The sequence below is a fragment of the Hypomesus transpacificus genome, chromosome 9 (assembly GCF_021917145.1).
Source record: "Hypomesus transpacificus isolate Combined female chromosome 9, fHypTra1, whole genome shotgun sequence".
In the NCBI taxonomy this organism is placed as follows: Eukaryota; Metazoa; Chordata; class Actinopteri; order Osmeriformes; family Osmeridae; genus Hypomesus; species Hypomesus transpacificus.
In genome coordinates, this window is record NC_061068.1 from 10,114,975 (window position 1) to 10,133,275 (window position 18,301).

Sequence of the window (18,301 nt, forward strand, 5' to 3'; positions counted from 1 at the left end):
TTGGTACAGGACTGACTGCAGGTCCCATACACACCGCACTCATCAAAGTCTAAACATCACCAGACACAGGCACACACACACAGTTCAGTTCCATTGTTAGTGTCAGTAATGTTTTTCAATAGTTTGTAAGGAATGGCGGTTGCCAGACAAGCTCACCTTTGCACGCCTTGCCATCTATGCCGATCTCATAGCCACTTTTACAGTAACAGGCAGGCCCAGAGTGAGTGACCGAACAGTTGTCCTGGCAACCCAAGAGCGTGCAGTTGGAGGCAAACTCTGGAGGAACAAGGAGGGAGGGGAGGGAGGGGGGGGGGTAAGTTGGGGTCATTTGGAGGAACACAGAGGAGGTAGTGTCTGTAGCAGTGTCGAGGGGTTGCAGAGGGAGAGGGGGTATTGGGTGGGGGCAGTATCCAGGGAACACACAAAACAAGAGGATTTAGAGAACTATAAAACCTTCCATAGGAGAATTAGTTACGCATTAGATAATGTATCATAGGTGTCTATATGTCCATGGCTTAAATCAGTCCCAGAGAATGACCAAAGGATTCAATCTTAAGTTTCCTGGGTCAATAACTTTGGCTGGGTCACTGATCAATAAAAACGTTTTAAGTTACAGCTAATTCATCATGGTGGAGGAAGCCTTTTGAAAACAGCCCCTTGTAGTTCCGGCTCGGGCTGTCCTGTTCCACAGCAGCAGACCCAGAGCCAAGACCATGCCTGGAGGCACTGGGAACAGGACAGCTCAGGGCTGCAGGGAAGGCCTAGCTTTGGATAGCCTGTAGCTGAGGCCAATCAATATGCTCCCAATGCAGCCCAGTGAGCTAACACACCAGCCAGGCAGTGTGCGGGGGAGCTCATCATGGAGAGAGTGGGTTGGGAGGGGCTCTACAGTAGGACGCAGTATGTGTTGCACATGGGGTGGGGTGGTAGGAGGGTGATGGTCAGTGCTTGGTGCTGGGGTTTAGTGGAGGGGACTGAGAATGAGTCCTAACCAAAGCACAGCGGGCATAAACACACACACACCCACCCACACAATGGGGTCTTTGTGTCATGGGCCAGGGAGAGAAATCCACAGGCAAACACTGCAGCCTGAATGAAGAAATCCCTCCCAGTCAGCTAGAGCCAAGGCAGTCTGCACACAGACACACACAAAGTGTAGAAACACACCGACAGCAACAACAACCACACACACATTCACTAATGCTGCATACCACCTATACACTACCACTTCGTCTAAAGTTCAAGCCTGACCAGGGTAGAAGTCACAGCAGAGACCAAAAGTAGCAGACACATCAGAGCGACATGGCTACTATCACTCATCAGCGACTCACTACCAAACTAGGCTGTCACCCTGTCACAACACTTCACACACAGAAAGAGTGAAAGAGTGAGAAAGAGAGAGAGCGAGAGAGAGATAGAGAGAGAGAGAAAGAGAGTGAGAGAGAGGGGCAGATAAGGGAAAAGGGCAGAGGGAGGTAGACATATCAAAATATATAATTTGACATTTGAGTTCTTAAAGATAACAGCAGGAGCTCCATGACGTTGGTTTGCTGGAACAGGCACACTTCTTATCTTCATATCTGCTCCTGGCATGGGGCATTCCAAAGCTGCAAAGCTTGGTGGCATATCTACACTAGCTGCCCCACATTACTGCAGCTTCCCCTCAACACACCTTCTCCACATCTCTCTCTATGAAGAAGACTGATGTTGAAAAAAAAATACAACCATGTTCAACTTTGCTATGGACAGTCAATATCAGCACGCCTTGCCCGGAACCATGTCTATGAAAATAGAAAATCAAAGTTTAACCAAAACTTTGGTTTTCCAGTAGGTGTAACCATTTTTCAGGCAAGGTTACTCAAATGTTTCAACTATGTATCTACAAACTGGCTACAATGGCAAACAAACTTGGTAACACGTACCATATATTTCCAAGTGTTTCTACAGTGAGAGATTATTTGATGTGGATGTGAATGGAATCATAAACTGTATTCCAAACATGGCCTCCACTTGCCTGGGACACAAGTGCTCTAGCTGCACTGAGACACAGTGGAAGATACAGTACATCACACGGGGCTCAAATGACAGGGTTGGCAAAACAATTCCATGACAGGTCTGGGCACATGTGCATCTATAGTAAAAACAAGCAAACACAGTTGTCTTTAATACAGACAAAGAATATTCATCATAACAAACTCTGCAATGTGTCATATATTTTCAGACACAAATATCTCTCATCTGGGAGTTGTGTGCCCCTCCTGTCAATGCATTAGACCCCCTTAAAGATCAAAGGATATCTAAGGAGATGGAGACACACACACACACAGAGACTGTACACACACACACACACACACACACCACTCAAAGCAGCCCAGCGTGAAACCGCATGAAAATTTGATGTTCTCTCCCACGTCTATCTCCGTGTTACTCTGTTAAATATTTCATTCCTCACTCGCCTTCTCTCAGAGGAGAGAGAGAGAGAGAGACAGAGAGACAGAGACAGAGAGACAGAGAGACAGAGAGACAGAGAGACAGAGAGACAGAGAGACAGAGAGAGATGTAGAACGTCCACCCTATACAGGCAGGGGAAATGACAGCCGTCCTATGAGACTCTCCTGTAGGATCTGAAGAGAAGGCAGAGTGGCAAGGGCAGTCTGGGGCTTCGAGTCTGAGCCTTAGAACCACTAGACTTGGAGCAGCAAAACAGCCAAACTCACCAAGAGAGAGTCCTAGAATACGTCCATTTAGGTTATGTCATATACATAAACACATCATTTCAAACCATTATAAACGTGGCTAAAACCTTCCACTTGTGTCGGTGTCCAGACAGGCAGGCCGATCCCTGCTCGAGCCTCTGGTGAGCCACACAGCTGGATCACTTGAGATTCCCAGCCTCAACATCCCAGGGGCAGGATATACCATGAACAGGTGCACATGTGTGAATATGAGTGTGTATGTGCCTGTGCCTGCATGGTTTCCTAATCCATGAAGTAGAGCAGATCCAGCACCTCCACACCCTCTCTGCCCCGCTGACTTTATCCGTCGGTATCAGAAACACTGGTGTTGTTCACCTCTCCACCATGTCCTCCGGTTCACCCCTCTGCTAAAGATGCCCAGGTGGTTCACATGACCATGTTGTCCTTTTTCTTCCTCTACTCAACCACATCACCACATGTTCCTGGTTAAGAACTCGAATGTGGCCCGTTGGCACAGCTAATCTATAAACAGCTAATCCAAGTTTGATAAGCATGACTCAAGCACACTCCCGGGTTTAGTTTCTGGAATTTCATGACACACACACGCACACACACACACACACGCCAGTTTCAACGTCCACTCTGATCCATGTGTACCCAGACATGCCATCACACAAACAAGGAAGAAAGTTGAAAAATCTAATACAAATCTCCTGCCTTATATAAAGATAAACGTGCATAGACTGGAGAGTGGGGCCATGGGATAAGCCTCCTCCATGGCCATGTCTGAAGCTACGTGGTGCTACGGTCATGTCTGAAGCTACGTGGTGCTACGGTCATGTCTGAAGCCACGTGGTGCTACGGTCATGTCTGAAGCTACGTGGTGCTACGGTCATGTCTGAAGCTATGTGGTGCTACGGTCATGTCTGAAGCTACGTGGTGCTACGGTCATGTCTGAAGCTACGTGGTGCTACGGTCATGTCTGAAGCTACGTGGTGCTACGGTCATGTCTGAAGCTACGTGGTGCTACGGTCATGTCTGAAGCTACGTGGTGCTACGGTCATGTCTGAAGCTACGTGGTGCTACGGTCATGTCTGAAGCTACGTGGTGCTACGGTCATGTCTGAAGCTACGTGGTGCTACGGTCATGTCTGAAGCTACGTGGTGCTACGGTCATGTCTGAAGCTACGTGGTGCTACGGTCATGTCTGAAGCTACGTGGTGCTACGGTCATGTCTGAAGCTACGTGGTGCTACGGTCATGTCTGAAGCTACGTGGTGCTACGGTCATGGCTGTTCTGGAGAAGGCAGAGGATACAGCTCCATCCTACACAGAGCTGCAGTTAGCACCGTGGAGAACAGGAAGGACAAAGAGGTAGAAAGATGATTCTCCCACAGACTCCCACTCTTTCCTCACTTTACACTCACACACACAAATGCGTATTTACAGAAAAACACGTACTGCACCAGCGACACTGACTACTGTGCAGTATCAGAATAACATATTTGGTCATTTTTGGCTCATGTTCCAGTGAAGTGAGTATGCCGGAGTGTTGTGAGGATGGTGTTGTGGGCGGGCCTACCTCTGCAGTGAGGCCCCTCATCCCAGCCATCGATGCAGTCAGGGACTCCGTTGCACAGTTTGCTCATGTGGATACACACCTCCGTCCCCCCACACCTGAACTCATTAGGGGGGCAGCGCGACACACGACTGTGTGGACCTAAAACACACAAAAACAAACCATCATCAACAACATAACAACTGCACAGATGGGTCAAATAAAAAGAATATTTTAATAACACTGGGGCCCTCTCTCCTGCCCTCCCCTCAATTCTCTTTCACAATAATTGATGTCATCTACCATCTCAACTTCCATTTTCTTCTAGTCTTCCCTTTCCCTTAGTCTCGAGTCTATTTACAGACCTGCTGTATGCAGCAACTTTAAGAGGAACCACAGGCCAGAATAGAACATATTGCGGAATTAAAACTGAACCGCTGTTTAGGTAGGAGATATAAGGAGAACATACCAGGAGAACATACAATCCAACCATTACCTTAGTTACAGCCCAAATGACTACCTTTCATCACACACACACACACAGACCAGAGACCAAACCACCTCTGGTGAACACTGATGCTGAGCCAATGACGAGGAGACGTGGAAGCAAGATCAGGTGTGAAGGTTGGGAAGCTCCACCCTGCCCAGGGCACTGCACTACCACAGCTTCATTCAACACCCATCTGTTTACTATCACATCACTGCATGCCATGAGATTGGGCTCTCCGTATCCAATTATGAGGACAGTGCTTTGGGCATCACACCTGGTCAGGACTGGCACTGCCCTGGGCTTGGCCCACAAGAGGGACTCAGTGAAGTGAGTCAGCAAATTATATTACAAGGACCAGCCTTTAAACAAGTCCTGCCAACCCTCCAGTCTGTCTGGTGCCCAAAGCATCACGTTGCAAATCTCCCACAGCCTTCCAGCTGCCCAGGTCTATTTGTTCAGGTTTAATAGAGGATCAAATCAGATTTCACTGTTGTGCAATTACTGTCCCAAGAGTTCATGGTTTTCTTACGCATTTGTACAGCAACTGAATAGGCCGCCCCCAGGGTCGAGAAGTCCACCATGCTGACACTAACATCAGCTACCTAGCCAGTCGTGGTTATACTCTTGTTGTGGCTCAGACAACTGTTGACTGAGATTTCACAGCAGTAACTGTGTGATCTGTATGAAATCCTGACTTCAGTAGGAGGGAATGTACTGTACAAGACGCCATCATGGACAGAGTGTACTTTTAACTGAAACAGCCCAACGCTCTGGGTTCTCTTGTGGCATCATGTGTTTTTGTCTGAGTCATCCCAGACAGCTGGCTTCAGGCTGTCCGTCCTTCTGTCCGTCCCTTTGAGTCAGAGCGCTGACGCGACACACTGCCTCGTCTGAGACACGCCGTCAGAACACGGTACTGAAGAGGAGCTCGCCAATCCAGAACAAACAAAGTGTGACTGCGGAATAGAAGGGAACTGTGTGGATAATTACAGGTCGTTGGTCTAGCTGTTACTTGGCCTGTTTTCTAAAACTGTAAGTGATGCAATCACATACTCTGTACTAATTAGCATCAACAGGAGCCTTCACAATGCCTTAATACCAGTCTTCTGTGTCTTAAACGTAGCATCCAAAAGTAGCAAGCTATCATTAGTAGCTAACACATTCATGCGTGAGACGAGCCCTGCTGAGAAAACACATTTTCAAAATAATATGAATGTAAACAAGATCCAGTAGAGGTCCAGGAAAAGACTCTTCTCCTCTGGTTGCAGCTAACGTTCTCTGCCCACACCGAAAACCAAACTGTTAGTCTTGGCAATCTGTCCGTCATCCCTCTCCCTTTCCTTCCATACCTCCATGTCTGGGGCGACTCAGCCACGCTCCCGCTCCCAACATCTGCTGACCCATTTAGGAGGAAGAAAAGACAGGGAGACGCAGCAACACCGATATTACCCAAGACCTTTACAGAGAATTCGATCCAACACTAAGATTCTTCCTTCACCTTTTGACTTGTCAGTGCTCTACCCATGCTACAGGGGCATTCTAATGTCTTTTTGTTTCCTGGACTGGATCTCCCTGCACTGTTCTGCTGCTCCACCAGGGTGTGAAGGAGGGAGCAGGGCGTCAAGGCCTTCTGGATGCCATATCCTCACTGCTGACACTGTGATGGTAGCAAACAAGGAAGAGTGAGTCTCAAAGCTACTAGACGTGGGCATAGTTGACCCGAGAGCACCGTACTGTCCATGGTCTGTGGTAGGTCCCTGTAAGGAACAGCCATCCATGTCCCTGGCAGAAAGCGGGGTGGCTGCCAACACCTCGTCCACAGGTCTGTCTGTCTGGCGGAGCACACAAGACCCCCTGTGTCCAATCACCAAGCACCTCCATACACAAGCAGACGCTCTCCTCTGCCTGTACAGTACATCCTCCACACACACACACACACACACACACACACACACACACACACACACACACACACACACACACACACACACACACACACACACACACACACACACACACACACACACACACACACACACACACACACACACACAGAGTTGTCCTAAGCATTTGCCCCTGCTAATAATTTCAGTCCTTCCTAGTTGGGAATATTACATAACCAGGTGGCCAACTCAGAAGAAATGTTTCAATGTACAATTTTTCCCAGCAAAGCAATAAAGATGAGGAGGCAATACCTACAAAACTATTCTTCAAGCAAGCTTGAGTCTTTCTTTAGATAAGCAGTGATGGCTTTTTCCAGTGACTTTCTACTCAGGAATGCATTTCTTCTTTAAGCATATACCAAAACAAGACTGCGGACTGTGGTGGATTTCAGACAGCTTGCACGAGTGCTTCTCGAGTCCTTAAGCCTCCGATCACATGGAGCGTTTCAGTGAAAGGAGAGGTGGTGGGGATTGTGTGTGTGTGTGCGTGTGTGTATGTGTGTGTGGGGGTTATGAGGTGACCAGAGAAGTAAGGCCATTGTTTGGGTCACACAAATCGGCCTGTACAGTCTCTCAAGTGTTCCTCCTCCTCCTCACGCTTTCGGTGATGTTGGTGTCAAGCACTACCACATGTAGAACACGTTGGAAGCCAGCAGGAGCAGATGACAGTGAAGGAACCTTCTAGAGACCTTAGAACTTCAGTGTTGAGTGGTCTCCAGCACTGTAACTGTGCCAGAGTGGGGCAGCATTGGGGCCTGGGCTTGGAGGGGTGGACTGGGTCTGGCTCCCATTGACACTAAGCCCAAAGCTTGTTAGGCTGCTGGGGATTTTCCATTCACTGCAGAATTCTCCATTGTCCGTGTACTTTACAACACAGTTGTTATTCAACCAAACATAAACAAACAAACAAACAACAAATGTTGATTTGAGGGGAAGAAGAAATAGACTTTCACCTGGTTTACTGTAGCAAGCAAGAAGCAGACCATGTCTATCTACCAGCATACACTGAGACCATGGCAGACAGCTCCTTGAAACCCAGTGTCTTCGCTATGACAAATACTTTATATTATCACAGGAACTTGAAATGAGAAATTGCACCCTCCCTCATAACTTGTTATGTTACCTAATAACTACATCATTCTGTGAGTAGCAAATTTCACATAATCAACACGTCCAACATATGAGAAAACTTACCAAATAGGAAATTGTCTGGGCTTGTACAGAGAATCACTGTGATTTCTGAGGGTAATTGTCCCCTTAAACTAGCCTGTTTCAATATGCAACTGGATAAATCTAAAAGAGCAAAAATAAATACGATAAGTTGGCCTGCCAAGGGCCCCTAATGAGGAGGTGCCAGTGGGCAGGGACTCTGACCACTAATGAGCATCTCCTGTCAGGCCAGCTCTTCCTGTGACCCCCCCAGCCGGACGAGCTGGGGCGTCAGGGCGGGGGGGGCAGAGGGGGGGGGGGGGGGCAGAGGGGGGGGGCAGACACTTTGTTGGCCTGAGGACAAACCCCGAGCCAGCAGCCCAGCAGCACCTCATAGCCTCCACCTTGCCTACTAAACCTCCTGCAAAGCTGTGAAGCAACCAATCCAAGGGCACTTATCTCATTTTCAGAGGTGTGGCAAATGCACAAATCACAGTGGTCAGGGCACCCGAACAACAGACATGGCTGATAATCAAACCAAACCACTACTACTATAAAGCAAACCCCTTACCTGAACATGTTAAAGAGATGAAGACCATTTGCATTGTGTAAATAATAGCACCCACTCGCAATACAGATAATCTGCACTTTCCGTACTTTTTTGTTCCAGAAAAAGATCTACTTTAAGTTCATGGCCATCTTCTCATTCCCTTACATGTCTCTACAATAGAAAGAAGATTATTTTAAAAACGAGGCAATTGCGTAACATTTAATGGAAAAAAAGAAATTGCTACAAGGATGATGTGGCCTGAGGTGACCCACTAACTGGAAGCAACTTCTTAGGACGGATGAGAGAAAAATATCAGCTCTTCCTTTCATAAGTCAAATACGGAGAGGGAACTGCTCAGATCCATGTTCATTGGATTACACAGTGTTTCGCTATCTGATACAAAAAGAGAAGACTAATTATCCCACACAAGACACAGATATGCTAATGAGAGAGACAAGAAAGGCTTGAGGAGGAGGGAGGAGAAGAAGGTATGAAGGAGAGAGAAGAAAGGAAAGCCAAATCCTGAGACGAGAGCAGTTAGACGCCTACAGAGGGAGCCAATCTGTCTGTTGAATAATGGATGGCGCTCATCACTGGATACAGCTGTTTGTACTACCACCTCCTTATCAAACACTAGGTGGCTTAGTCAGCGTGTTCGAATAGGTGGAGGGGAGGTGGAGAGACGAGAGGAGGGGGAAAAAGAGAAAGAGAGATTGTTTGTGTTTCTCTCTCTCCTGCTCCCCCCCCCCCCCCCTCTTCCCCAACTGCCCTGCTGAGATTACATAATAGCCATTTCAAAGTCTAAGCCCCTGACACGCTTTTCTCAGTTGAACAAAGGCTCTTGGCCTCCATGGTCCTTCCACGGGGGGGGGATGGGGGGGGGGGGGGGGTAAGGGCAGGGGGAGTGGCCTCTCCCAGGCCCCATCGCTCCCATCTAAACTGCCGTCACCCCAAAATGAATGTTCCACTGGTCACATATTGGAAACTTTGGATCTATTCATGTTTGTTTTTGCGGGTGCGTGTGGACTTGTCATGCCCGCTTCATCTCAAACACAGAATCGGTTTCAGAAAAAGACAAAAAAATGTACAACCAATGTAAATTTGAGACCTTGGACAACCTCCAAGGTCATGTGGAAACTGAGTATCCACTAATGATCCGAGCACTGTCTGCTTACTGCTGAAGACACCTCATCCCCCAGATCTGAGCATCCACAACAGAGGCTTCCAAGCAGAGTCAGTCCCCCCCCCCCCCCGGCCTCACACCTGCAGCAGGCTCTTGTAGGGACAAGGTGCTGGGCCGCCATCGCCTCTCATGTCGAATGCTGCTGGGCGCTGCTGACATGTTGATGACTAGCTGGATTGTATTACTGGCTACTCTGCCAGTGGCCACACCTCTGGGAGAGAGGGGCAAGCTTCAAGCCACCAGCTCCAGTCACAACTCCCCAACGCAGAGCAACCCAACAGCAGAGCAACCCTCCATTATAAACATCATTTGTTTGTTCGACTATGGCACGTCTTCTAGCCTTGTCTGAAGACAGAAGGGACAGTAGCCAAGTCTGGAGCTCCATTTCCTCATGATAAAAGACTACAGCTGCTTCATGTCCAAACAGGCCCTCAGACACGTCATAAAGAGTTTTCACCTCCTAAAGGGCTAATTGTACCTTGGGTTGGGAGATGTCTGCAGAGCAGCCTTGTTAAAGGCCATGTCTGGGGGCGTTACTGTAGGGTTCCACATGGTCCTGTGACTGCCCTTCCACTTTTACGGGCCAGTCAGACTGAAAGGCACATTTTGTTCATTCTCATTCTTTTCAAGATGTGTCTATTTGTTTGAAAGTATGGTTTTCATCTCATATATGAGCTGTCTACATATTGTGGAGCAAAACACTTGTTATTTTGAGTCTGTATTCTTCTCTCTTCCTTCTCTGCGTGTGTAAGCCACCCAACCAGCAGGCTTGACACAAAGATGCCCATTGTGGGGGGTGTTCACAGGAGGGCCAAAGCAGCTGTGCTGGACAGTGGCTGGCTTCACAGGCCAGGGCTACCAACTCAAACCCCAACAAAAGACACTGAAAACCCCTCAACATGAAAACACCTAAACAAGCCCCAATCATGGAGCTTTCATGGGTCCAAGAGCCTCTGCAGGCCCCTCACCACCACGGCCCATGATGAGACACAACCCTCAATGTTACTGAACCTGCCGAAATCCTAGCAGTCCACCAGGACTAGTCAAAGCGTGACACTATGTCAGATACACCACTTTGTTTCCTGGTTCTCCTGCCACGTCACTACTTTCTGCTTCTCAACTCATGAAGCCCAGCTGCTGCCCCTTCCCCTAGCCCTCTGACCCACGGTGTGTGCTGCCCGTTCTGTTTAAGGAGAGCTGGAGTTGTGCGCTTCCTCATCTGCTGGTTTGGCCAGACAGAGACAGGAAATGAAGGTACTTCTTCTTCTTTTATCCTAGTGGTGGCCCACTGGGATGGTACATTAGGTTGTGAAACATAACAGTTGTTTCTTCATGGCTATATGCGACTCTCTGATGACTTTCAGACTGATTTGCTCCCTCCCTCGTCTAGACCAACTCGACCTTTCTTTCTCACTAGCTCATTTTCTCCTCTTTCCACCGAGTTATTCTCCCCTCTCTTTCTTTTTCTCTCTCTCTCTCTGCCTCCATCCATTCCTGGCATTGGTTCCTCTTGGAAACGGCAGGCGTTTTGGAGCAAGTAGCTGACCAACCTGACAGCGCTGCTTTGATTCTCACCCTGGGGAGACTCCTTCCACCAGCATCTGATCTCTAATGAAGACACTGAGTCAGGGAAAATTAACGGCAGTCTTTTTATAACACACTGTCCCCTCCCCCCCCTTTCTCTCTGGGTTTGTCTCCTGACTGCCACCTCTGTGGCTGTGAATGTAAAAAGAAAAGAAGAAAAAAAAACCTCTTTTAGAGAAAGACTAACTTTGCAAATCTCCTAATTGAGCCTGACTGAGCAGCTTGATGGCTCATGTGAGCTCCTGCCAGGCTCATGAAGAACCCCTCTGTTTCCTGAACCCAGACAGGGCTAAGATGTGTTTAGTGTAATGACACATCCATTTCAGAGTGCTGACCAATGGTTACTCCTATATTTATACTATGTCCTATCCTGTAGCGATCATATTAATGATAAGTGTGAAATTGGCCCACAGTCATCCATTTATTCACACAAGCCAAAGGAGCTGTCCACAAGGATAGATGTGGTGTAACCCCGCCTAACAGCTATCAGGGGATACATAAACACCCATCAACAAGGCCAGCTGATTAAGGAACAGACTTGGAGTCATTCACTTATGTACAGCCATTACCAACTTAATACAAATGTAGACAAAAGCATTAAGAGTATGAATGATTTAACAGACATTGCTGGATTAGCAGTATGGAAGACATGACATGCCAAAGAACTCTCTAAATGGAATACAATGTACCTCTACAGATTTGAATCAACAATGTGTAGGGGCCAAAGTGGAGATGGAGTTTGAGATGGAGTTGATGTCCTCTGTCTCTGACGATCATCTGCTCAGTAGGCTGGTTGAATGTCAGCCAGAGTTCATCATGCCAGCCAGCCAGCCAACCAGGGCCAGATTACAGTAATCAGGGTATAGGAGGGCCAACACACAGTGGGAGGATTGACAACACACACACACGCACGTTCAGCGTGTTGGACTTACAGACATCGGGCTCCTCATCCGAGCCATCCGGACAGTCCTTCTCCCCGTCACAGCGCCAGCCCTTGGAGATGCAGGTCACCTGGTCCTTGCACACAAACTGCTTGGGGCTGCAGGTCTTCGGGGCTGAAAACCAGGAAACAGGAAGACATCAATATTCGGTTTCCAATAGAGGACAGACAAAGCTGAGAAATATGATCAAGACATGTTTTTCAAGTCCCATCACCAGCCACACACACACACACACCTAATGAGCTTTTGCATCTAGGCCTGTTCCCCCCCAACTATTCAGGTCAGTGTTCCCAGACCGGCAGCAGTGATGCAACACGTCTTCCAGCAATCAAAGGACATCTTGTTCTGTATGCACCCCCGCCCCCCTCCCCCTCCTCCTCCTCTTCCCCCCCAAACACAAGCCACACACCACCCCCACGAATCCCTATCCTAAACCAAAAAGGGGGAAGGTATTCCAAGACACATCACCTCAAATCCTAACACACCTCCCAGTGTATAACAGAGGGTTGAGGGTGTGCAGGTTTAACTTGCTGCTTGCTGGGCCCAGGACAGTTGGGGGCTCGTAAAGGAAGCATTAGGAATGCTGACCTAAAATCCAGTCAGGAAAAATAGGAAACCAGAATACTTGAGGAGACCTTGAGGACTTTTGTTTTCCCTTTAAATTCACAGGAATTTTCCAGCATCGGTGGTTATGGAGAAACATGAACAATGTCCCATTACTCTCAGCTGGTTTTCATCAATAGATTCAGCTTTCGTTCACAACATCATGACACGAGAAGCACAACATTTTGGATTGTTAACTTCACTGGCAAGATTTCTTGTGTTTCTCAAGAAGAGACATTTCTAAATCTTTTCACACATGGATCCACATTTCATGGAAAACATTATACTAATTGAGAGACCAAATTCCCGAACACAGAGAGAATACTACAGCAATGACACAGTATTCACTTCGAAGCAGCAGTACTGAAACATACATTAACACTCTAAAATAGGCATGCACACAGACAGGCACACAATGCTACACACATTCATGCCCACATCTCCGATCTTTTGTTTATTGATGCCAGTAGTGGATCAGATGGGCACAATGCCTGAGTACATGCACATACTTCTCCCTCTCTCTCCTTGCCAGTGTCATTCACCACCTCCCTCTATCCCCTAGAAGTTGTGTTACCCTTAAACATTCATCTCCGTTGTAGCATCTCCTCTAAAAGAGCCCTTCGTTTTGTGCTTCTGTCGTTTGGTGAGGATAAAGCCACCGCTGACACTTGCTGTCAGGCACACAGCCGTTTTCCTCCTCACGTTCTTGTGTGCTGGTGCTGGTCTGCGAGCCACACACCTCTCCCACCTCTCCCAGGATAGGCTGGGTGAGTGAACCTCTTCACACACAGCCTCAGACACAACCCAACAAGCAGCCTGACAGGAAGCCCCCGGGGAGGACAGGAAGTGGGTCAGGAGGTTATTACCAGTACAGTGTACCAGGACAGACATGGGGCGTTCGACTGTAAGAACCACTCTTATTGTCAGGGACCCTTGGAACCCAAAAGAAAAGATCACAAATGGTCATTTGTCATCTGGTTGAGTTGGCACACTGAGGCAAGAGAAAGAAGACAGGAGTGTATGAAAGATAGATATCTAAAACTAGAGAACCCATCCACCATTCCCAGGCCTAGGAAGAGGGGGTAGGAGGTGGTGGTGTGGGGGGGGGGGGGAAGTGTGATGAGACAGGGGAATGTCACACATGCTATCAATAAGCCGCCTGCTGCTTCGACTTGTTTACCCAAGTGGAGGTGCTTAAAAACGCTCCTGGGTCAACACCATTTGGACTGGATTACAACACATGCCCCCCCTCCGGGGAAACCACGCAATAACAACAATTAAACAGTCTTTGATTGTAAAGATGTGTGGAATGTGTTCATTAATGCCAACCCAGTATCTGAAGAGCTCATCTCCTCTAAGGCTTTAAGTAATAAAGGTTCAACTTCTGCTGTAAACCTCACCCACATTCCTGGTTTTCAGAGCTTGACATGGACCAAGGGCTTGATTGGACTGACCACGCAGGTATGATGGTACACCGTCCAGACTCAGACTCACAGATAATTGGTCATGTCTGTACCAGTGTGGTAGGTGGAGGTATATGACATGAGCTGTGATTACCTGGTGGTTAGCTTCCATAAGTCTACAGTAGTCTCACCTCTTTAGCCCCAGCATGTAATCAGACAGGAGGCTGTGGATGCAGGTGGGACTGGGGTTGTTCTGTTTGTAACGTGTGGACGTGTGTTCTCTCTGTAGCCTGTCTGTACAGGCCATAACACATGGACAGCTGCTTTCTCAAAGGACATGCAATGCTGCCTGGATAAACCTTCTGAGATGGTAAGACAACAGTATGGTTCAGATCCCTTCTAATCTGAAGACTCAATCTTCCCTTGGCTATGAGCTATTGTTGCCTGCTTGGACTCATTGCATTAAGAGTGCAGACAAACACAAAGACACCAGGTGCATGCTGCTTGAAAAGACAGCATGAGTTAACCATTGGAACCTTTCAACTTGGCTATGATGTTCATATCACATCAGAAAAAACGCAATAAAATGATCTGAATGAGAAAGGGGCCTGTCTGTGTGTCCAAAATAAGCCTGGTTGTTATCCAGGATGTAATAAAACGGTGTTATGTTTAGTGGAAACCAGAAACACTGGCATCAGGTAAAGATTAACAACTTGAGTAATATTTCATTTATTTATGGTCTCTCTCTGGGTTAGGCAGTCGAAATACTTTCGTCTGCTCTGACCTGAGATACCAGACAGTTCTGCTAAATATTTATTTTAGATCTTAAGGATGTTTTTTTCCAGCAAAACTGAAGAACAAACCAGAAAGTAAATAAAGAATTCAGCACCACTGGACTGTCCATGACATGAGACACAGCTACAACATCTAGACTATTTGCAGAATGTACTAGAGACTCCAACAGATACAAACAAAGAAGGAACAAAGATAACCAAAGAGGAAGTGTTCAAATGCTCCAGTTTAGTTCTCTGAACACTAAATTCTTAATCTTGTTTTTTTTATGACAAGCCCAAGTTTCACCAGTAATGAGAAAGCAAACAACTGCAACAAAGACTGAGGCAGAGGAAGAAAAGGAGGGAGGACAAGACAAGGATGGGAGGGAGGGTGCAGAATATTTTCAGCCCCCCTGTCTTGTCTTAGAAGTCCTCTCAGTTGACCTCAGTGTTGACCTCAGGAGGCTCCTCTGTGCATCTGAGGGCCAGGAGAAGAGGGGCTCAAGGCCTAGGAAATAGTTCAATAAAAACAGTGGGTCCCCCTCTTCCTCCTCCTCCTCCTCCTCCTTCTCCCTCCCTCCCTCCCTCCCTCCCTCCTTTAACCAACCACACATGAGCCATGGTTTTTTTATGGACAGTGAAAAGAGGGCAGCATAAAAAGTTTGTCACGTTACAAAACTGAAAAAGGTCTCCAGGCCCCAGCTGCGTCTCTAAAATAAGAGCTCAGGCAGAGGTTTGAGGGACTGCAAAAAGCAGAGCAAACTCAAACCGACTCCAGTAAACAAACAATAACAAAGACAAAAACAACAGAAAATTCACACCGACTCTGGGGCTGTGGTAAATGTTTTATGAAAACGCTAGGGTTTCTGATCTTTTAAGATTGGGAGTGGTTTTTCTTGTCAAGTTCTTCTAAGTTGGGATCTTTTTAATGATCTGTCCTCTAGATATCCCTGTGAATGACCGAGTCCTTCATCCCCATCACGTCAGAGGAAATACTGCTGGGTATAGGTGCAATGGTTTCCAGTGTGGCTGTAGTGTATTTCCAGTACTGTGTGTGTGTGCGCAAGCGTGTGTATAGGTGTTTAAATGTATACGCAATAGTGCGTGCGAGTGCGTGAGCCTTCTGAGAAGTGCAGAATTAACAGCAGGAATGTGCTCATGTCTGGGGAGGGCTGCCAAGTCAAATGGAGCTCCCCAGGAGGGAAGCACAGGCCTCCCTCTGACTCCTCCCTCTGACTCCTCCCTCTGACTCCTCCCTCTGACTCCTCCCTCTGACTCCTCCCTCTGACTCCTCCCTCTGACTCCTCCCTCTGACTTGGGATTTTACAGGTCAAATGTGAGCAGACACCATCAATCCACAAACGGCTTTGTGGTATGGAGAGGCAGAAAGCCATTTAGAAGAACGAGAGAAGTCAAATGTGATCTTATTAAAGTGCCGCTTAGATGTCTGACTGGGTTTATACAGCATATGAACCCCGGGGCAGTAATCGACCATGACCGTCGTGTGTTCTGTTCTGAATGTTTGAGCCCAGTGGGTGGAGACCAAACCTCCTCCACTTTAACATAAGGATTAACTCAACTGCAGCAGAGAGGGGAAAACCCATATAGGGGCATGTTTCCCATTGTGCCAGCTCAGTTACCTTACCATGAGGGAAACCGTTGAATTTCACTAAGATACAGGGTCAACCCTGTGCCACAGGACAAGAGCACAATACGTCCCTGCAAGTATTGAAGGAGTGACAGTTAAAGCTACTTAGACTACTGCTGAGGGAAACATTTTCGAGGAGATTAGGCAAAATCCTTTAGGGCCTTCTCACGAGACCGGCACAAGCTAGCAGACTGTGTGACGCACAAGCTCCTGAGACAGGCCGTGGTTCACCACAACCCCTCAATGAGTCCCACCTTCCAACAGACAGAGAAGGCTACCCACAGGCCTCAGCCGTGGAGAAGTGAAAGGATGAGGAGATGATCTGGGATGATGGGCCTGAACCTAGACCACCGCAATGGCATTATCTGTGGTCCATGCAATTTTATTGTCTGTAGTCATGCACCTGTTGCACAAGGCAAACTCAACCTCAACCAAAAATCACAGCAATTAAAAGATGCTGACATTGAGATGATAGACCATCAAGCCTATGCAAGGCTTGTGGTGGGGCTCATCTGCTATTTTCATTTCCATTTTCCGCACACAGACTTGTTTAAGAACGTCACATTAAGGAACAGCGAGTAAATGTCGAAACACTACAGGATGTACGCAGCAAGGAAAGATTGTGTGTGAATACGTGTGAAAATTGCTCAAACTTTCATTGCCGTTACATCACCAAGGTTCATAAACACCACCCTTCTCCATCTACCTGCATCCTTGGTCTGTCAGGTGTAGAGGCAGTATGAGCCTCACAAGCCACAACACCACCTGTGACAGTTGGTTACATCAGGTACTAAAGTCAGTCAGGTTAGTTGACTGTCATACTGATCAATATAAACACCAGTCTTCCCTTACCAGGAAAGATGTACTGGAACCATGTATTGAACACCGGCAATGGGTTGAACACATATTGTCTGTCCCAGATTTGTATCTTACATATGCAATGGTGTGCTCACAAGTCATTCCTGGCTAGACATTGAGACAAAGAAAATTCAGGATCTGGCCCATCACACCACACTATCAGAGGGTAAAGGGCTAGGGGTCAAACGGCTGGTCAGACAGGGTTACAGTCCCAGGGAGTAGGAAGGGGTCAGTCAGTAATGGAACAACACAGTACCCATGGCCCCTTTGCCAGGGGTTATGCCACCTATCCGGGGCTCAGTGTCAAGTGAGCTCTATGAGCAGTTTGAGACTGTCATTCATCACCGATAGAGTCCTGCCAGTTTGAGACTGTCATCCATTAACCACCAAGAGTCCCGCCATCATCCCGCCAAGTGCTTCATTTTCTATTCAAAATCAGATCCAGATCAAAACTTCTCCATTAAATCAGCTTGGTTCCTGTGATAACATCAGTCCTGTTTGAGACCAACACAGGTAACAATGACATGACTATCAAGGGTGGTCTGAAACTGACAACCTGTGAGGAAATGAGTTTGGACAATGCACATCCTAATGCATTTGGGCTGTGAAAGTGAAGCTAAACTGAAAGCTTAAGTGTAGGGCACAGATAACAGAAATGGCCTACTTGGTTCTTGGATGACAACGACATGTGATGAAAACCTCACAAGCTAAAACTGTCCTCACCAGTGGTTGATACTCTACACTTATGGTGAGGAAGCAATTACAGAAAGTTTACCAACAGTGAAATGAGGTCTGCCAGGGGTCCATTTAGGTAAACTGTCTCTGTCTACACTTTTGGGGCAAAAGTAAATCAATGGGTTTGTCCCTTTCCCAACTTCTTCTTCCCCCATCTTAATTCATTGGTCTGCCTTCCACCCTTCTCCT

At 47.4% G+C, this 18,301-nt stretch overlaps 1 protein-coding gene across 1 annotated transcript in view; it reads right to left on the minus strand.

Annotated features, from left to right (window-relative positions):
* The window catches only part of LOC124470750 (low-density lipoprotein receptor-related protein 1-like), a 76,638-nt gene that overhangs the window by 55,323 nt on the left and 3,014 nt on the right, over positions 1–18,301 (minus strand). Inside the window, 4 exon segments of the mRNA XM_047024796.1 lie at positions 1–49; positions 157–276; positions 4,277–4,414; positions 12,084–12,206. The exon segment at positions 1–49 is cut by the window's left edge and continues 80 nt beyond it. Of these exon segments, the coding sequence (XP_046880752.1) occupies positions 1–49; positions 157–276; positions 4,277–4,414; positions 12,084–12,206 (430 nt within the window).